The 19893-nt window shown below is 46.0% G+C and overlaps 1 protein-coding gene across 13 annotated transcripts in view; it reads right to left on the bottom strand.

Annotated features, from left to right (window-relative positions):
• Positions 1-19893, bottom strand: part of KDM2B (lysine demethylase 2B) — a 103807-nt gene that overhangs the window by 16153 nt on the left and 67761 nt on the right. For all 13 annotated transcript variants that reach the window (XM_031592582.2, XM_031592581.2, XM_031592583.2 and 10 more), the window contains one exon: positions 648-872. In XM_031592582.2, coding sequence (XP_031448442.2) covers positions 648-872 — 225 coding nt within the window. The remainder of the gene's footprint in view (positions 1-647; positions 873-19893) is intronic.

The following is a 19893-nucleotide window of genomic DNA, read 5'->3' as shown; positions in this document are numbered from 1 at the left end:
TTGCCCTGTTCTGATGCTCAGCATCTCCCAGCAGCCCCATGCAGCCCCTGAGGGAGAAAGGATGCCGGGCTACATGGCTCTCTGGCACTTCTCCATCAAAGCCCTCACATATACATAGGTAAATGGAAATGAATTGAAATTCACATCCCAGGTAGCCTGTGGCCACCAATGACAAAGTCTTGTAGGATGCCAGTCAAAGATTTCCCCATATCTTAAAGGAGTTAAGCAGCTAAGATGGTAAAGACTGTTGCAAGGTGTTGCAAGAATCTCAGAGGCCCAAACCAAAGAAGCCTCTTCTCCTTTTAATGAGAGCTTCACACTCTTCCCCTCCTCCTCCAAATCCCAGAATCTCAGAGTGAATGAGTGCCAATTTCTGGTTTACTGATTATAACCACATCAACCTTCCGTATTACTGAGAATGGAAGCCATGTAAGAACGTTTTAGGAGTGCTCTGGTTTGAAATTTTGGGATAAGTCAAAAGTGATGGGGAGGAGAGATCATCTGAACTGTAGGGGTGCAAATTACATTGTTTTACCCAACGCACTTCAGAAACTTCACAGTAAAGAGCTCTCAGTTCCACACCTTGTTACCAGATGCCAACACAAGAAAGAAATCTCCAGAAGAACTGTAGCAAGAGGTTTACTTACCGCGATACACTGCCTCATAATGCAGGACTGCTTCATCCTGCCAGGCCCCCCAAACTTCTTCATGTCTTTGCAGAAGTGACACTCGCCACACTCTGTCCGCAGGCACGCCTCGCACTTGCGGCATCGCGTCCTCCTCCGGCGCGCCCCGGCCGTGCTCCGGTTAGCTGCGAGCTTCACCGCAGAGGCAGCGCCCAGCTTCCCTTTGGGCCGTCCTACCGCCCTGTTCTGAAAGAGCCAGACACACGAGGTTAACTCACATCACACTTACCATCTAAACAACAAAAATTCCTTCGACGGGAGCTGCACGCATCTTAGATGTAAAAATGACAGATGTATCAAATATACACAGATGGCTAATGCCCAGCAGATGCATACAGTCATTCTTACAGCTAAGGAATTCCATTACCTTTTGAGGAAAAGATGCATTGTAAAAAGACTGAAATCAAGGCTCCAGTGAGAGATGCCAAACCTAACACAAGCCCAATTCAACAGGAGGACACTGACTATGCACGAGTCAACGCAGGACCAAGTCCCATGTGACACACTTGGCTTAGGTCAAAGATGTAATCTGTGCCATGGCTGAGCTCGGGCTGCGAGCTCCTAGGACTGTGCTCAGGTTAGCCACAAGGTTTGCTTTCCTCCTTCACAAATGGAAGAGCCTAAGGAGACAGCAAAAGTAATTATGAGGCTAGATATGGCAGGGCAATGTTCAGCAACAGTAGCTCAAGTCACAGCAACCTCCCTAATGAAAAGGGAAAGTATGAGCTACTGCCAAATGGCAAGGTAGGAAATAAAACACAAATACTACAAAAACCTTCCAAAATAGTTTCCCTCGTATCCAATACCAACAAGTGCTCCAAGCCAGAATACTAACTGATGCTGTGCAAAAAGGGCATCCCAGATCTGGAATTCAATGACTTTTACAGTAGAAATTAAAGGAACCCAACAAGATTTTAAATGATTAGGTTAACTGCAACAGATTCATTCTACTTATCTAATTTTCATGTTCTAATAAGAAATTCCCTGTTAAGCATAAGAACATATATCTCAAGTAAAATATTCCTAACGAAGTCACTGTCTGAAGGTAATTACACACAGACTGGCTTGGCTCATCCTTTGCACCAACAGCTTTCGCTATAAAGATGACAAAAACAGGACCACAAAGCTCATCAGTGCTGGTACTGCCATACCCTTCTCACTTTCTGCACATCTCGGCACACACAGCACAATCTAAGCAGTTTCACTTTCTGTTTGTGCTGCATTCTGGGCGATCACTGAGGTGGGACGAGGTGGAAGGAGGTGGACCGTAGGAAGCCAGGCAGAATTTCCACTGCAGCTTTTAAAAGAGCCAGGAAAACATTCTACCTGCTGCTGTGAAGTGTTCTACTGTACACTAACCCTGCTCACTGTAACTGAGGTGGGAGAAAAAACTGCTCAGCTGCTGCTAACGTTACACAGATTTCTACAAGTTTTAATTGCACTCCTCCAGAACAAGCTGGATCCCGCTGTGCTGTGTGAACACACAGAGGTGTAGCTTCCCATCGGAAACTGCACCAGACACACAGATTTCAGATCAATTTCAGACACTCTAAAGAATAAATATTTGCCTTTTAGACCAACATCGCTGCCTCTCAAGGATAAAGTCAGCGCTGGCAGGACTGGCTTAGCACCTAGATAAGAGATAATTTCCTTCCTCAGCATGAATCACCCCTCCGCTGTCTCTATTAGAGCCTCCACTGGCAAAGGAAATGAGAAAAACGAACCAAAGGGAGTAAGTTAAACTGAAATACACACAACAACCCAGGCAGCTCCTCTTCATCAACGGCACGCAGACGACTCTGTGAGTCCTTGACTCCTTCCCACTAGGTTTAAACACAATTTTTTTTTAAAGCAACAAATACCACTTACAATGCCATCAGAATGGGCTTTTTCAAATGCATCTCTCTCAAGGAAAACTCAGACTCAGTACCCCCCCATAAGAAAGGCAATGCCTGGCTCTGCCACAGCACCAAGAGCCCAAAACTAGTTGTGAGGACTGCAACTTAAGCACCAGGTCAGTGGGAAGACACAAGTGGTAAAAAGGCTTTGCTTGAACGTGGAATTTGGGATTCCTGATTAAAACATAAAAATGAAATTAAAAAGCAGGAAGGCAAGGTATAAGAACAAGTCTGAAGGCAAAGTATAACTCAGATTTCCTTATAAACGACCACACAGCAGAAAGCAGACAGGCAGATCTCTGCCTCACTCTTTGTAACACACCTATCCAGCCCCTTTCATCGCCCATCAGGAAACACCAACAACTGTCCCAGCTGGGTCTGAGCAAACTGAGCAGCAGCCAGCTCAGCCAACCCGCCCTCAGCCCAGGATGTCCCAGCCAGCAAGGCTGGAGGGGCCTTGTAGGAATTCCCACTCGTATCCAGTTTCAAGGGGCTCTAACTTGGCCGCTTACAAATCTCACCAGCAGAAATCTGGCCTGTGGGTTGCTATCCCAGAAAGGGGCTGGGATTCAAGGGGAAGAAGGAGCCTCCAACACGACTTGGGGTTTATTTAGCACGTGGCAGACAGCCAGATGAATTCCAGGTCAATGCTAGGGAAGAGAAGCTGTGGGATTTCCAGCTCAGACCGTAGGTTTACAATCCAGCTGCCCTGGCAGGTAACCTGGTGAAGAGATCCCTGGTGGCTGCTTCCATTTCTGCACGGCAATGCAGGGCCCTCCCAGGACAATGCCACAGAACTGCCCTTTGAATAGCAGGCAATGGTAGAAACTCCCCAGGCTGGTTTACCACAGCAGCCAGAGAGCAGCAGCTGCCCAGCCACCAGATGTAATACACTCTGGGCTACAAAGCCGCCTATCAGCAATGAATTTGGGATTACCCTCTCACTCCTCAGATAGAGATGGGGATAGATTTGCAAACTGATCTTTCAGAAGCGCTGAGCTCCAAACTCAGTGTGAACTGTGCTACAGATGGACTACTGCTGGGGGAAGCAGACATCAGTGACTTGAGCCTTTGAACAAGGCTGTGTAGATGTGGGAGTAAGACCAGGTATCACAGTTTCAACTTATTTTGAACAAAAAGGAAATGCTGCCAGTTCTCTCTGCTTTCTTACAGGTACTTTCACACCCTCAGAGCAGTTGTGAGCATCTGCTCAGGACCAAGAGCAGGGTCAGGGGCAGCAGAGGCACTAATGGAAGCACAGAGCTTACTGCAAGAGAATCACAGCTTGGATGTTTATAGCAACATATTTCTGACCTTCACAGCTACAAAGAATAATTTGAAAGATCCCAGACTAGCAAAAAAAAGTAGCAGAAGAATCTTTGGAGACAACACTTGAAGAGCTATCGGCTGTTAAAAGCATCACTAATAGGTGCTGACATTCTCCAACTACTATCCCAGCACCAAGTGTCCCTGCTGGAACTTCACATAGATGAAGGTCTGCTGATATCAGGAGACAGTCCAGGATGCTCCAAGAGCACATCTGACAAACAGTACAGCCCTGAAATAAGCTCTTCTGCAAGTGGCCTTGGCCTGGGCACATCTCACTCCAGCAAGCCAATTGCTGTCAGCAGCACCATATCGCAGCTCCTGGAGAAATCCAGGGGCACACGAAGAGTCCATCTGAAGGACTGAGCAACAGCCAGTGCTGCAAGACCCCAAAGCACTTCACTTCCTAACCAAGAATGATCCCAACAGCTTATGTATCTGTTGTGTAATTCTCTCCAAGAAAAGACATCTTACAGCTGCAGTTTTCCTTGCTTCAAGGTGCCGTGCCACATTAGTACATCCTTTCCACCTGCAGGATGGGAATGATTTCCTGTTGTAACACATGGACAGATTCTCATTATGCTGATTTGGTGCAGTTTGACCAAATCCATGCAGCAATACCAACACTGAAAGAGATGAGGACCTGGAACTTCAGCAGTACTGGTCCTGTGCTTAGACCTTTTATGGCTCTGCATACCAACGCAACTGTATTAATGGCATTAGAATACACATATTTAATCACTGGCAATTTATTTTCTGACAATTGATAACCAAATCCCAGAAAAAAAAAGTGATGTTAACCCACAATTCCTAACTGTTTTCCGCTAGAACACCACCTCGATAGACTGGAATTGGATGCTACTGGGCACTGGAGAAATCCCCGAAGTGCCAGGGAAAAGGAATCCAGTTGATTATTTCTTCACCTCTCCACACCACATAAGAGGTGGCAGAAGCTTTTTTTGACTCAAATGAGGGAGAAGCACTGGAGGACGACGCTCCCTGCTCCCTAGACAAGCTCAGACCAGCCAACAATTCTTCAGCATGAAGCCCTTCAATCTCTTCAACGATTTACAGAAACCCTAGTAAGAGATGGAAAAAAAGAAAAGGATGATACAACTGCAGGAATTCAGTGGTGATGAGAAGGAAGCTAGTTTAAGGCAGCAAAAATCATGTGGATGTCAGTAACACTCTTAAAAGCTGTACAACTGAAGAGTGAAAGCCAACACCACAGATTTCATGTGTCTGGCTACAGCTATCTGCCCAAAAGAGATCTCCAGTTTCCCCTAGTGGCAACAGCCATGTCACCCACAAGTTCCTGCCATGCTGGAGGTGTCCCAGACCACCGGTAAGCAATAAGCAACAAGGCAGGGGAAGGCAGCACAACTCCTCTCTTTCCAGCCACCTGCAGACAGGACCAAGCTCCTCAAGATGTTTCCATCTCCTCTGATTCCTACCCACAGCCCTTCTTGTCCTCTCCTGTAGCTCCCAGGGACCTCCACTAGATCACCACACAGAGCTCCTCTGCTGAAGAAGGAGAGCCATTTCCCATACGTCAGTGGAAGAGTTTGTACCTTGCAGGTCTGTCTGCACATTAGTGACACTCAGTAGCTTTTCCGCCAACAGAGCTACGTTGTGATACAGGTGTGACAAAGCTGCACGTCAGCACTGATGCAAGTGCCCCCATTTATTTTTCCTCCACTAGTGAGGAGGTAGAAGTTAGGCCTGGAGGATGGAATAAGATTTATCAGCAAAAATATGCTTTTGTAGATAAGCTACATCCAAGTAGAAGCTGTTAAAAAAAATGACTCCAGTAAACTGTAGAGACTTGGGGCACCTCGCACAAACACAGCTTCTCTTCTTACTGCTGCTTGGGAGAAACTCCACCACTGCTGCCTAGGAACACTCTTCTCACCCTGTTTACACACACAGTTCCGCTGGAGGAACTGTCACTGCCACAAACCATGTTGTGTCCTACCCCGAGCAGCCCAGCAGGTCAGGGCATGTGCCCAGGCCCTCGTGCTCCCAACCCGCCGCTGGTGCTGACTGCAGTGCAGTAAATCCTATCCACACCCGTGCTGCGAAACATGAGTCCTGACCTTCTCAGCCTAGCCATGGACTAAGGGAAAATGAGAGGTTGAAGGTAGAAGCTGGAAGAAACCAGGAGCGACAACACCACGGCTCCTACCCACACACCAATATTGTGCTGCTGAGCTACACCTGCAGAGCCGGAGCGTTCCACCTGCTGCACACCTGGCACATCACCACAGAGTAACAGCCACCATTCTGGGCAGCAGGCACGGTAACTGCACATGTTAAAGCAGGCTCATATGAAAATTCAGCTGGAGCCATGCTTGGGTCTGCACCACCGAGGCTGTCTTAAACAAAGAGAAAGAAAAGTGCTGCACAAGGCTTTGCTGCACAGGTCACAGAGCTGTAATTTAAGTTCAGGAATTCCACAGAAAGGCTCTCCACTTTTTCACGTTAATTTTTGTTATGCTGTTAGATATAAAATTCTACCAAAACAATCCCACAATACAACCAACCTCCCAAATTCCTCCAGCCAGAACTTGCACCTTCCACAGTGATTTCACAGCTGGTGCAATGCAGCTGAGACTAAACTGCTCCCCGACCCGTGAGCTCTTTAAAAAACTATACAGGAATCACATCGGAATCGGGAAGCAAATTCAAGAGGCCTAGCGAGGGACAAAGTTTGAGGACGGGCAGGGGCTGAGAGCTGAGCAGCGAAGGAGCCCATGTGCTCACACCACCCACGGAATGCAGCGGAGCCTCAGTGAAGTGACTCCTCCAAGACCTGGCCTGGTCTGAGCTGATATCACAGCACAGCTCCAACTCTCCGTGTCCGCACCGGATCCGTGCCCTGAGCACACCGCAGCCAAACTTCCAGCTCTGATCTCTCGGGGCAATGCAAAGTGAAGCACAAGGAGCGAGGTGGGGTCTGGAGAACAGACGGAGCACCCGGCCCGTGAGCTAACTTGTCTTTAGAAGCAAATGATGAGACTATCTGAAGGAGCAAAACACCTTGAATTATGAACAAAAAAAACGACTTCACAGTTAAATTGCACGCACATGTTTAATCCTATTCCTGGTGCATTTTCAATTGCTCAGGTAGTTCTTAAAGAGCGAACTACTCGATCTAGAACATATGTTCTGGATTATTTTTCACAGATTACTCCATAAATCCAGAAAGTTTCTTCTCCTTCCCCCAAAGGGAAAGAAGAACCTTCGAAAAACAAACCCCGCGAGCAGCAATAAAAGTTCTCTTTCCATTTTAACACGCACCCACCGCTCCGCTCCACACCCCCATCCGCGGGCGCGATCCTGCCCACGGACCCGGCCCGGCACGAGGCGCCGGGACCCGGCACCGGAGCCCGAAGTCCCGCAGCCCTCCGAGGCAGCCGGCTACAAAACCCGACCCACACCCCACGGCGGCCGCGGGGCCCCCCCGCCCCTCCCGCCCCGCGGGGCCCCGGGGGCTGCCCTGCCCGGCCCCGCTCCCACCCGGGGGCCGCGGACACGCCCGGGGCCGCGGCGGCGCCTCCGCTCTCGCCGGGCCGGGCCGAGCCGGGCCCGCTGCCGGCCCCACATTGTTCCCGGCCCCGCTGCCGGCCCGGCCCGGCCTCCTCCCCTCCCTTCCCGCTGCAAACTTCGCCGCCCGCCCCGGACCTGCTCCGGCCCCGGCTCGGGCCCCGGTCCCGGTTCGGGCTCCGGTTCCGACTCGTAGTCCTCCTCGTCGGCGCTCGCAGACATGGCCATGGCTCATGGTGGGCCCAGGCGGAGCCGAGCTGACATGGCTGGAGCGGCGCTGCTGGCGGAGCCCCGCTCCCCGCACACACACACACATGCAGGAGGAGGAGGAGGAAGGGGGCCGTGCATATTCATGCCAGGCAGCCAGGAAGGGGCCGGCCCTGGCGCCGCGGCCAATCGCGGCCCGCTCGCACAAAGCCGTTCCGCGAGGACAGCGGGGACGGCGCGGCCGCTCGGTGGGGCAGCGCCGGGCGGCGGCCCCGAAGCCCGAGGCCGGCCGGGCCCGGGCGCCCGCGGGCGGGGATCGCGCGGAGCGGAGCGGGCGGCGGGGCCTGCGGGTGGGCCGGGCCGGAGCGCGGAGACAAAGGAGCCGGGCTGCGAGCGGCCTGGGAGCCGCCGCGGAGCCCCGCTCCGGGGGAAGCGCTCGGCCCGGCCCCGCTCCGCGCGCTGAGATGGCCGCCCCGCCGCCGGAGCTCCGGGCCCGGGCGGCTCAGCGCCGAGGGTCGCGGCGGCCAGGCCCGAATCGCAGCGCTGGGAATTACGTTTCCCATTGGATTTGTGGGCCTTGCTTTCAGGGGAAATCCCGATTCCATTCCAGTTGTTAGGGTTTTGCCTCTGGCTCCTACGCCCACACTGTCGAATTAAATATGAGATTAAATATTTGCATGTGCTGAGCAACCGAGAAGCCATAAAGCAGCACACCTAATGGTCTCTGCATCAGGATTTCTGCCAAATGAGTTCCAGCTCCGTTCCCCAGCCCCAGTCACCACGTGGCCCCACAAACAAACACCCGTGGCTCTGCGGAGCACCACGCTGCCCTGTGCCTTCACACCGCCTCGTGGCCCTGCTCCACCTAACAAAGTTCAGCCAAACTTTAACACAGCGACAGGCAGCTGCTGACAAAGCCAAGTGCATCGCGTAACGTAACGATGGCCCTTCCTCATTGTGAACACGTTAAATCTCCATTTCTTGTTTGCACTGCTGTCCTCCTGCCAGCCAACACATTATGGGAAGCGATGGTGCCGTCCCACCCTGCCAGCAGCCAGGCGTTCGCTCGCAGCCGGCCCTCGGTGAGCTCAGCGGCTCCTCGGGTTTCTCTCCCTCCATTGTGTTTGCACACAAGGCAGAGCTGGAGCAGATGAAAGGCCAGGCACGAAAGGCATGTGCCTAAGGCCTTGGCTTTCTGAATCACAAGGTTAGAGCAGAATGCAATGTTTTCTGGAGAGGAAAGGGGGGGATGTATGTCTTGCTAGAGGCCTACAAAGGAGAGCTTGAAGATAGGAAGCTAGAGTAAGCAACCTGCTTGCAGCAGCGTTGGTGCTTCTGGAACAGCTTACATGAGGATGCCCAGTCCCACACCAGCCCACGGGCTGACCTCCACCTGGGGGAAAAAAAATAGCCTGGAACATCCCCCCCAAGGCCAATCCACCATGGTGAAATATGATTCACAGCAAATTAGATCCCAACGTAGTTCACCCTCCTCCCTTCTCTCACAACACATCCTACTGCTCACAGTACCTGCTTGGCCCACCAGCACCAAGTGCTGAGCTGTTCTCCTCAGCCACCCTGGAAGTCTGCTCCACTCTGCCCCTTCCAGAACACAAGTGACGAATGAGCTGCAAGGCCCTGGCAGTGTTGCCCCATCCCTGCAGGTGCCTGAGGCCATGAATGGGCCCTGGGCAGCCTGAGCTGAGGGGCAGACAGCCCAGGGGTTGGGGCCGGGCTATTTGAGGTCCCTTCCAAGCCAACCATGCTGTGATTCTATGTTCTAGGAGCAGGAGGATGCACACACCAAGATTACAGAGTGATTTTCAGATGCTGGGTAAACTTTGTAGAGCTGACATTAAAAAAAAAAAAATCACATAGGATAGGATATAAATTAGCAATTTGGGAGTTGGGAAAAGAGGGAGAACAACATAATAAAATGAACTTTTCTGATTGCAATTGCTCTCTAAAATCTCATCTTGTACAAGAGCAGCTAACCATTCACAGATATATTTAATACACGAAAAGAACTATTAAGAGAGCATTTTCCAGCATGATCCTTTCAGCTTGTCTACACCAGAGAACACTAAATTACAGCAAACAGCGAGCTACCCTTGTGCAAGCAGTTCTAGCAGTGCACATCTGACAGTCCTGGCACAGTTTACAGCAGTTTAGAAAACAGAATGAGCACCGACCCAAGCCATGCCTGTACTGCTGTAACTGTGTCCACACTGCAGCCTTGCGTGATGTAATGTGTGTGATATAAGTAATAAATTACATCCTTAATTGAACTGCTGAACTAGCCTTAGTGAGAGCTGCATGCAAACAGAGTACTTTCTATTCTGAACTGTTGGTGCTGATTGCTCCTCACCTGAACTCGTATATAAGTCAATATCATAATCTTCTCCACAGAAACCAATTATGTTGTCACAAACTGAGACAATAACCTCAAGCGAAGAATAAACAGCAGGAGCAGATGAGTGCCAAAGAACTGGATTTTATTCTCATGCAAATATCCTTAAGTAGTAAAACCAATGTGAGGGGAGTGAGACTACCACCCCTGCACTCTGTATACTTGCTCTTGAGCTGCTCCAGGACCAACAGATCTCAGTTGTGGCTATCAGTGCTTGGTGCCAAACAGAACCTGTGGTATCAGTCATACAGTGGAGTTCATCACAGAACATCCTGAGTTAGGTGATCCTTGTGGGTCCCTTCCATGATTTATGATTCTGTGATTCTCTATTTGAGGTGAAACATTTTTTAAAGGCAAACCCCGTAGAGATGTTTATGAATCACATCTTGTTCTGCATCAGGGTAAAGGAGTTACCCTGTCACTTTCTAAGGATTGCTGTTTTGGTCCACATGTCTGCTCACAAGAAATATGATTCTAGCTGTTGGATCTGGGCAAATTTCAGAATGCTTTTCTCCAGACTTCTAGCCAATATCTCAGTCACTCTCCACACTGTCAGAGATGCTCTGACAGCTCTCTTTTCATCTTCAACTATTCACCCAGTATCACCATCCTAGCACTTCCTATTATTTCTTTTACCTGAACAATGACATAAGAGCAGTCACCAGATGCATCACCACAATCTCTTTAATAAGCTGTCTGAATCATCAACCTTGGATCAAATAAGGTAACTCAATTAAGAATAACACACTGATCGCTCCCTCCACATAGTGCCCATACCTTCTAACCAGTATCCAACACATGGAAGCAAAGAAGGAGAGGACTGCACCACTCTAGACAGCACAACCCTGGGCTATTACAGCATAACAGGGGAGGAGCACATGAAACACCAAGAGCCCAGGCCGAATGTGATGCTTGTAACTTACTTACTTAATCTTTCTCAGGGATTTAAAAAACAAGCAAAACAAAAACCTACAAAATCAAAAAGCCACCATGTCATCTATGTCATCTTACAAATAAAATAAGACTGCTTTCTAAGCATACTAAAACATCATACATATCTGCCATATAAAGCAAAACCACCGAATCTTGGGAATGTACTGATACATCACTGAGGTCTTCTACCCTCACAGCATCAGATGTGTGGGAACAGGCAGGCACCAACAAACCCAGCAGCACCTGAGATCTGGAGGTGTAAATGCACTCTGTACAGGAAAAGCTGTGGCACAATGGAATTACTTGCTGGGAAATGAGGGAAATCCTGCCACGCTTCCTTCTTCTAGAAATGCTTCTATCAGGGAGCATTCCCACACCACAGTTCATCTCCAAGAGCCATGTTCTGCCAGTAAATGCAAAATACTAAAGTAGGCTCCTAAGAAGATAAGAAATGACTGCCACGCCGTGGAGGAACATGCAAATAGATGTGGCTGCTAGCTAAAATAGTGGATTAACCAGAATATGCAACCTGTTTTCCTTGAAGTGGCTCGGTGTGCTTTGCCACACAGCACAGAATGCTCTTGCTGAGACAGTTGTGTCCAATATCTGGCAGCAGCTTTCAAATCTAGAGACCAAACCCAAACAATGAGAGGCAAACAGTGTGCTGAAATGTAAGCAAACAAAGAGCTGAAGGACAGTTTTCCCCATGAGAGCACAGGTGCTCAACTGTCACCTACAGACCTGAATTGGGTTTGTAGGAAAACATCCAGGACAAAAACAAGCAAAACACTCTAGACTCACAAAGCTGCTTAGCTTTCATCAGACTGTCTCCACTTCTTTTGTTAGATTTGCTGATTTTCAAAAAGAAGAGCACTTCTGCGCCTTGTATTGGTCTACTAGTGCCTGCAGGAAAGTCATGAAGTTGAAACAAGACCTCATTTATATTCTCAGCAGACTTTAATTTCAGTGTGCTATGGAATCTAAAAGGAAGCCATCTTCTCAGGGACAGAACATACAATTCAATTTTGTTCTGAAAAGTGCATGCAGGATTAATGTCCGTAATTGCACAGCACATAACTGTGGAATGACAAACGCCTTCCACATTGCTCTGCCAATGTGCTTCGATCCAGAAACAAAACTATTAACTCTCAGATTTGTAACTTAAAGCTTGAATGGTTTTCATCTTGGGGCGGGGGAGAACACAAGGATGCTTGAAGACTTAATCAGATCACAGTCTCAGATTTTTTTTTGTTTTGCTGGCCAATTCAGCAATGAAGGTAGTCAGGCTCCTAGCGACACAACCTTAGACCCATCAGCTCAGTTCACATCCACCACATTCAAAAAAGGTCTTATGACTGAAGTAGTTTTCATCAGCACTTCTACTGTTGTGGAATAAAGAGAAAGCAGCTACCTTGAAAAATGGCAATCGAGACCTTAGTTAGAAAAACTCACGTTACTGAATATTCTCGCATATGTTGGAAGAATGACAATGGGGAAGAACACATAAATTTTCCAGTACAATACTTTTAAATCAACAGTTTGAAAAAAGAGATGTCTATTCATTTTTCCCAATCTGTTCAAATTTCTACTCTGAGCCAAAAAGGCTCTAATTTACCTGTTTGATGTATTAATCACATAAAGGTATCGGTCAAATTTCAAAGCAAATGGCTGGGAGTTGATAAGAAGGGAAAATATTAAGTCAAAGATGGAAGATTAAGAAGGTGCTCATTCAAGTCCTTGCTATTTATAATTACTCCCTGAAGGGACACAATATTTCAAGTACAGCCTCTTGAGGTGAGAAATAATCTGTCAAGTCACCAGGCAAAGCTTTTAGACTGACTCTGAGGCAACACGCAGCGAAGCTCCTTGGGCACGTTATGTATGATACACACGCACCAAACCCTGAGACTCCTCCAGCCTGTGTGGAGTTATTGCAGAAACAAATTTGTCTCAAGAACTCCTGTTTGTAAGAGATCGAAGTGCTCAGAAAAATAAACAAGCCAGGCAAGGAGCTGCCCCCAGGAAAGCAGGCATTTCACACAAGCTCTTAGCAGCGTCAGCAACTCTGAACTCCTTTGCAAAGTACCTGAAGGAGTCCTCACTTCTGGTGCATCAGGTTTCTTCCTGCTCCCAAAGAGTTAGCAGGGAAAAGGCTTGGTTCTGTATGCATACAGCTACACTGGGAAGTCCCCTTAAAAAAGGAAAAAAAATTCCCCCAACCCCAGCTATGTGGTTTCACTTCTTAATGGCTCTGTCAGGAGCCAGAACTGGGGCACCTGTCTGAATAAATGTGGGAACTCTCCTCTCAATGGCAACTACTGTCCCTTTGGTGTAAAAGAACAAAAATTCTTCCCTATTACTTAAATCACTTATTCCAATCAAAATTGAAATCAGTAAAGAGAAAAACAAATTTTAATTGATTTTGATCTTGATTTTCTTTTGTACTTAAGCTACTTTCTGGTAGAAGAATTATTAGCATCTGGTAACTATTAATAGTTGTCTGATTTGCAATAGAAGAACTTAATAATCAGGGCTTTTTATCAACCAAAAGGATTCCTAACACACATTCCTATACACAAGTCTTGCACAGCTGGGCATTTGTAACTGTTGCTGATGCCAAGCAGGGGTCAGGCAGTGCTGTGTGAGATCACTTCAGACACCTTTACACTGGTGCCTGGCAAGGACAAAATGCAACAGTCTCAATCCTCTTCTTGTTCTTGTGGCATTTCAACAACTGAAGTAAAACTCAATGTGAATCACAACCAGAAAAAATACAAAGTCCAACAAACTACACAGAATTCTTCTGGTGTCCTTCTGCCTTTTTTTTCTTCCCTTTCCCTGTTACTTTCCTACACAAGACTGAATTTTCACTTTAGTTTTCATATGCTTGTTTTCCATTGTCAGCATTTGCTTTTTAAGATGTTCCTATTGTCACAGGAAGTACCTGAACAGATATCCAAGGCTGGCCCGTCCTGGGGAATTTGGCACAGGTTTCCCACTGCTACTAGGAATGTAGCCTTGCTGGTGGTAGCCCCCGGGCAGGCTCCTGGAACCGATGCTGTTTTGATGTTGTGCCATTTCTACATGCTCAGATCTGCTTCAGACACCACTCAGGTTAAAGCACTAATTGCTGTAAGTAGCACCTCCGCGCTCTCGCTGCTCTGGGTGGAGCTGGCCTAGCAGGAGCTATGGTAGGAATTCTTAGTAAGCAAGCAAGTAAAAACTGGAAGTATTTATTCAAAGGTTTTCAAGAATGTTCTTTGTCCACCTAGCACCTCTTCCCCTGAATGTAATGAAAATGAGATGTAAAACAATGCCCAGTGCTTCTGAAAAACCACAGCTAAGATCTTTTTCAAGTTGCAATTTATCAAATCTCTTGAACTGATGCTTCTTCTTCTAATTTCTACTTGCATTCAAATTTGCTGCATCCACTGATTCTTAAACCATTTACTAAGTACTTCTGATGATCCAATGCACGAGGTTATGTATATGTTCATAAAACTGGAGCCATACTTAAAGAAGCTCTTACTAGAAACTGATAGATCTTCTTCCCTTCCAAGCATTACTGATGTAAAATACAAAGAAGAAAGAAAGTTTCCTTGCTAGAAACATGCCTGGGGACGTTTGTGGGCTCCAGATATGGACAGACTGAGAGACTGACTAATATCATGGCCTTTCATTATTTAAAATACAGGTAATGTCTAAGAATCTAACACCCTTCTCATCACTGTTGTCTACTTTTTGTGTGTGCTGTTTAGTTCAGACCATGAACAATGATCAGAAACTTTACTTCCAGACTACATTTATTTATGATATGTTTGTGCTTGTTCTCATGCCAACTTTGCCCACTAAATAAAATAACTTTTCTCCTCCCCTGATATTTATATTCCCTGAAGTACTCACACACAGCAATCATCTCTCCCTTCAACTTTGTTGTGCCATGCTGAACAAGGCATGTTCTTCTTGCCTCCTCTCTTAAATGCTGCATCTTTAATACTATTTGTGGTCCTGGAGTCCCATACCCACCCTCATCTCAAAACCACCTCTAGCGGAACTAGAATAAAACCATAGAGATGATCAAACGTGGTATGGCTTCTGTACTGGAAAAGACCAAAGTTACTACTGCTTTCCAGCTTAATAGTATGAAAAAAGCAACTGAGAAGCAGTAACAGGGATGTAACAGCACAGCACAGAGAGGGCAAATGGGACCTCGCTCCAATTCCTCAGAATACATGGAGTGTATTTCTGATATGAAGGAACAGATCTGAAACAACAAAAGGAAATGTGGGGTCACTGTTGCAAGATGCCACAGCTACTAGAAAGACAAACATTTCAAGTTGCGACATGTAGTCACTAATTTTAAACAGGGATATTAGCACTGCCCTCCAATACTTTTCAAGTATCTTCTCTTAAAATCAAGAAGTAACAATATCATGAAAAAAGTGAATGAGCAAAGGGTCAAAAAAACAGCCATGTTTTCCAGTATCATTAACCAGCCACTGAAAATTACAGCTTCATCTCCTGCTCCCAGCCAGACCCGTATATACCTGGATGCTTGCTGTCACTACAAATGCAGCGGTTCCAGGTTTGTGTCAGGTAAAAGAGATGAGAATCCAGCTCTGTCTGCATTTCTCACTCTTCACAGAACAACAGAGTCAGGCCAAACACATTTTACTTCTTTACAGCTGCTCTTCATAGACAGCTAAAGATCTTTATCACAATAAAAACAGAAGGCACTTCCACAGAGTGCAATTACGTGCTACTACAGCTGACTATTGCCTTCCAGAAGTAGGAAATGGCTGGAAAAAAATACGTATTTTCTGCTCTGAGGTCCTTTCATAAAACATTAGCCCTAATTCTTGCACAGATTAAATGGGAAATTCAGTACTGTAGGGCTGAAAATCTTGAGGGAGGGCTTCAAGACAACCTTTGATGGCAGCTCTTTACATCAGTGATCACAGATGTGCCACAGTGGTGACTTTAGTGTAAGCCAGGCTCTGCTCCCCTTGCCCACCACCCCAAAGTCCACATCCCAGGGCCGGGAAGGAGCTCATTTCGTACACTTTGTTCTCACTCCCATAGGGTAAGAAATCAAAAACCTGAGGCAGTACATCCTACAGAGTTCGTCCTTTCGCACAGCAGACTGTCACTGCAATAAAACACAGGGCTCAGCACCAAGCAAGGACAAACTACTGTTGCACAAACCAGCAAAGCTGGGAACATATTAACAGCTGCACACTTGCCAGCAGAAATGTGCTGTCTAGCCAGCAGGTACACACACAGTCAGCCCTACGTCAGGACATGTAACATTTCACATTCCTGATCCTCTGATGAGGACTAAATTAGGATCACTGTGAATATCCTAGGATCCTCAGCAAATCAAACATACTGTTAAATGAATCATTAGCAGATAGGCCTCTTCTGAAAATGGACTTCTGAAAACATTCTCTTCCAGGGCCAATTCTCACTTCCAAAAGGTTCTTGCAAAAAAGCCACAAAGATGAGTAAGTATGATCCCGAAGAGGTGCCTATGAATTGCATGCTACTCCCCTATTACCATAAAATAATAATGATCCGGATGTTTTACTACAAAGCTTTCTGCTGAATGTTTCACAGATCTTTATAAAGATTAATTTCACTCCTGGGAAGAGAAGCAGGATCCTCTAATCTGGGAAGGCTCAGGGAGAGGAGAGGTGTCATTTGCCTTGTATGACACCAGGTTGCAGTAGAGCTGGGAGCAGAACACAGACCTTTGCCTCTCATTTTGTACACCAAATATAAGATCATCAAATGCTGCCTATTTATTTTATCTCCTCGCAAAAACATTTTTGATTGCTACTTCTGTTTCTTTTCTCAGTGAATAAATTTTTTAGAGAGAGCTGCAGTAAATCTGACAGCCCCAAATGCCTTTAGAAAGGATAGACACAAGCAATGTGAAATGGGGCCACGGCATATGGATGGGACTCACATACTTAATTCAGTGTCTTGCCCGTTGCCTTATCCACTCTGAACTGAAATTCAAGGGGAGAGAACACGTTTCCTTTCTAAGCCCTGGAATTTCAGTCTTCAAACTGCTGTTCTGCAGTGCAGAGCTGTGCACGCTGTTGGCACACCACACCAACAGCGCGTAAAAGAAACTGTGACTCAATTTTAAAGGGAAATATTATTTGCTGCTTCTATAATCACTGATTACTAAGGATATATTATTTCCAAAGAGAGTCAGCCTAGCTAAGCAGGGCCTTTCACATCTTGTGTTATTCACAAGCTTAAGCCATTCACCAGCCCTTCCTTCTCCAAGGATGTTTTACTTTTCCAAGAGTTTTCTACCTCTGCCCTATGTTTTCCTCATTCCACCTCTTTTAAATGCTTGGTCCTCTCCTCATCCTCCTCCCTTGCTGTCTGTAGTCTCTTCCCCTCCTTTCTTTACAGTCATTTCCATTTTCTTTGAAATGTTTTGGCATTTAGTGCCGGCTTTATTCTTCCTTCTCCATCTGCTGCTCTTGTCTTTCTAAATTTCTTCTGGAGGCTTCTCCTGGGAGAAAGGAAGAGCCACGTTTTTTCATTTACTGCCTGCTCTTCCTGAATTTCAGTTTTGCTTATTTTGCTTAAAGGACTAAATCAGACATCCTCCTCCCCCTGGAGCTGGTGTACCACTGTAATGTCTTCACACCAGCCCCACCAAAGCCAGTACCACGTTGCACCCTATCTGCCCTTCCTTTTCACACCAACATCTCCAGAAAGACACTGAAATATCTGGCATTTCTCCCGTATGCTGGAAGAGTAACGCTGCAGCAAGCAAAACTACCACCAGGTGTTACTTCCCTGCCTTGCGCTCAATGTTCATGGAGCCTTCCAGCCCTGCTCCACCAGCTGAAACCCCATTTTAAGGGAGTTCATCCTCCCTAAGGGTTTTCTTCTCTGTCAAACCTTCTGTTTCATCATCAGGATTCACAGGGGACAAAGGAAAGCTAATGAAGCTTAACCACTTACATCACTGCTTTTATACAGATTTCTCCTATACTGTCTTTCTAACGTATTTTAATTTGGGGCTCAAAGACACAACACTAAGACGTGTCCTCCTGGCCTGTTCCCAGAGGAGGGAGGCAGCTGGGACATGGCAGGTGATACAGATGTCTGGCATTAGAAGAGTCCAGGAAATAAGCTTCTTCTGCAAAACATTCAGCCCTATCTGCTGCAAGCCTTTCAGCTTCAGCATAACACAAGTTGATCTCCAATTAATCACTGATTAATTAAAGTAAATACGAAGACTGTGGTGAAAGAACTACTTCTGTTACAAGTTTCCATTTGCCAGCTTCAGGATAAAGCCTGACTCTGTGAAAGTCTTCCTCTTGTTTCTGTGATGCACACAATTGTTATTGTAACTTAGCATGGATGCCTTTAAAACATTCTGCTTTTAAAAAGGCTACTGGAAAACAAGCACCAGAAAGCTAAAAAGCCAAAATCCTGCAGCCAGCAAGATGGATTTTGCGAAAAGGAATGAGATAAAATTGCACAAAAAAAATCAGAATCTTTTACAGTTACAGTTATGCTGCCAAATATAAGCAATGAGCCATCTATTGACAATTCCAAAATAAAATGAACAAGAACACGAGCAAACACCAAAGCTTCTAAAAACCTCCAAACATTAAGATCCTTGCTTCTACCAGGCGCTCAAAAAACACAGCACAAGAACCAATTGTTTCTTAGATCTGTTCTGCAAGTTTCACATACCAGTTCTGCTCCAAGAGATCCTGCTTTATTCCATGTCTGGAGATACCTGACCAGTGAACGAACAGCAGCTATCAGAGCAGCAGAGTGACTAATCTGACACCTACTCCTCTCACAGTTTTTAAACAAATTATTGTTTGAGTAAGTTGTTATTTTCAGTTACATCAATGTTTTAAACACAATGCATATTTCTATGGATCTATTATAATGCAGAAGGGAAAAACGTATTTGACAAGATATAACTGATCTGAAATGCACCCAGCTAAAAGACAGAAATAAACCAGAAGCACAACTCCTGCTCACTTTGCTCCACTCTTCCCTGGCAGCTGCTGAAGTTTATGGTTTCCCACTTCCCATCTGAAAACAGCAAACTCTCAGCTACAAGTGACTAAATGTACAGCCACAGCAAGAACACCAGCAAAGAGAGAACGGGGAAAGTAATTTGCTCAGCTAATGATTTGAAAGTTATATACAATCATAGTAACAACAGATTTTCACATAGAAGCCTGATTTAAGTTGATTGACCCTTTCAGCATTTCTAGGGAAACTATGTATTATAAAACTAATTCAGTGAAAAATGACAGTAAAAATAGAAGCGATGAGACATCTTCTAAATAAGCAAAGCTGCTTTTACAGCATGCTGAATAACTGGAGTGTGGCAAGCATACCACTGTTATAAATAACAGTCACCCTTTTGACTTTATTCTTAATTATTTCAAATTCTTTGCAGGCATTAACGAAGCAAGCCTCACAGTTTTGTGAAGAAAATTACTCCCATATAAAGGAGGAAAAATGAAGGTATGGGTACAGAAAACAACCCTTTGAAGTTAGTGGAAGATGTACAGAAAATATAGGAGTTCTCACAGTATAAGAAAAGAAACACCTCCTCATCCAGACCCAAGTATTTACTAAGTGACTGGTCTATAGCATTTACATGGCATTGAAACTTACACAAAATATTACATCAACACTTTCAGATTTAGCTGCAATTAGTGAATGACCAAGTCATATCCAAGTTTTATGCAGATAAGTGAAGCCTAAACAAGTTCTTTTTTAAATAGAAACTGCCCGTTTCTCCCTACTGACGTACCTTTATGTTCTGCTTCAACATATAGTCATAAAATTATCAAAAATAACCTTCCATGTTGGAAGTGATAGC

Source organism: Phasianus colchicus, chromosome 18, assembly GCF_987193195.1.
Source record: "Phasianus colchicus chromosome 18, bPhaCol1.hap1.1, whole genome shotgun sequence".
NCBI classification, from domain to species: Eukaryota; Metazoa; Chordata; class Aves; order Galliformes; family Phasianidae; genus Phasianus; species Phasianus colchicus.
Note: the sequence above shows the minus strand (reverse complement) of the source record. Positions and strands in the feature narration are given on the sequence as shown.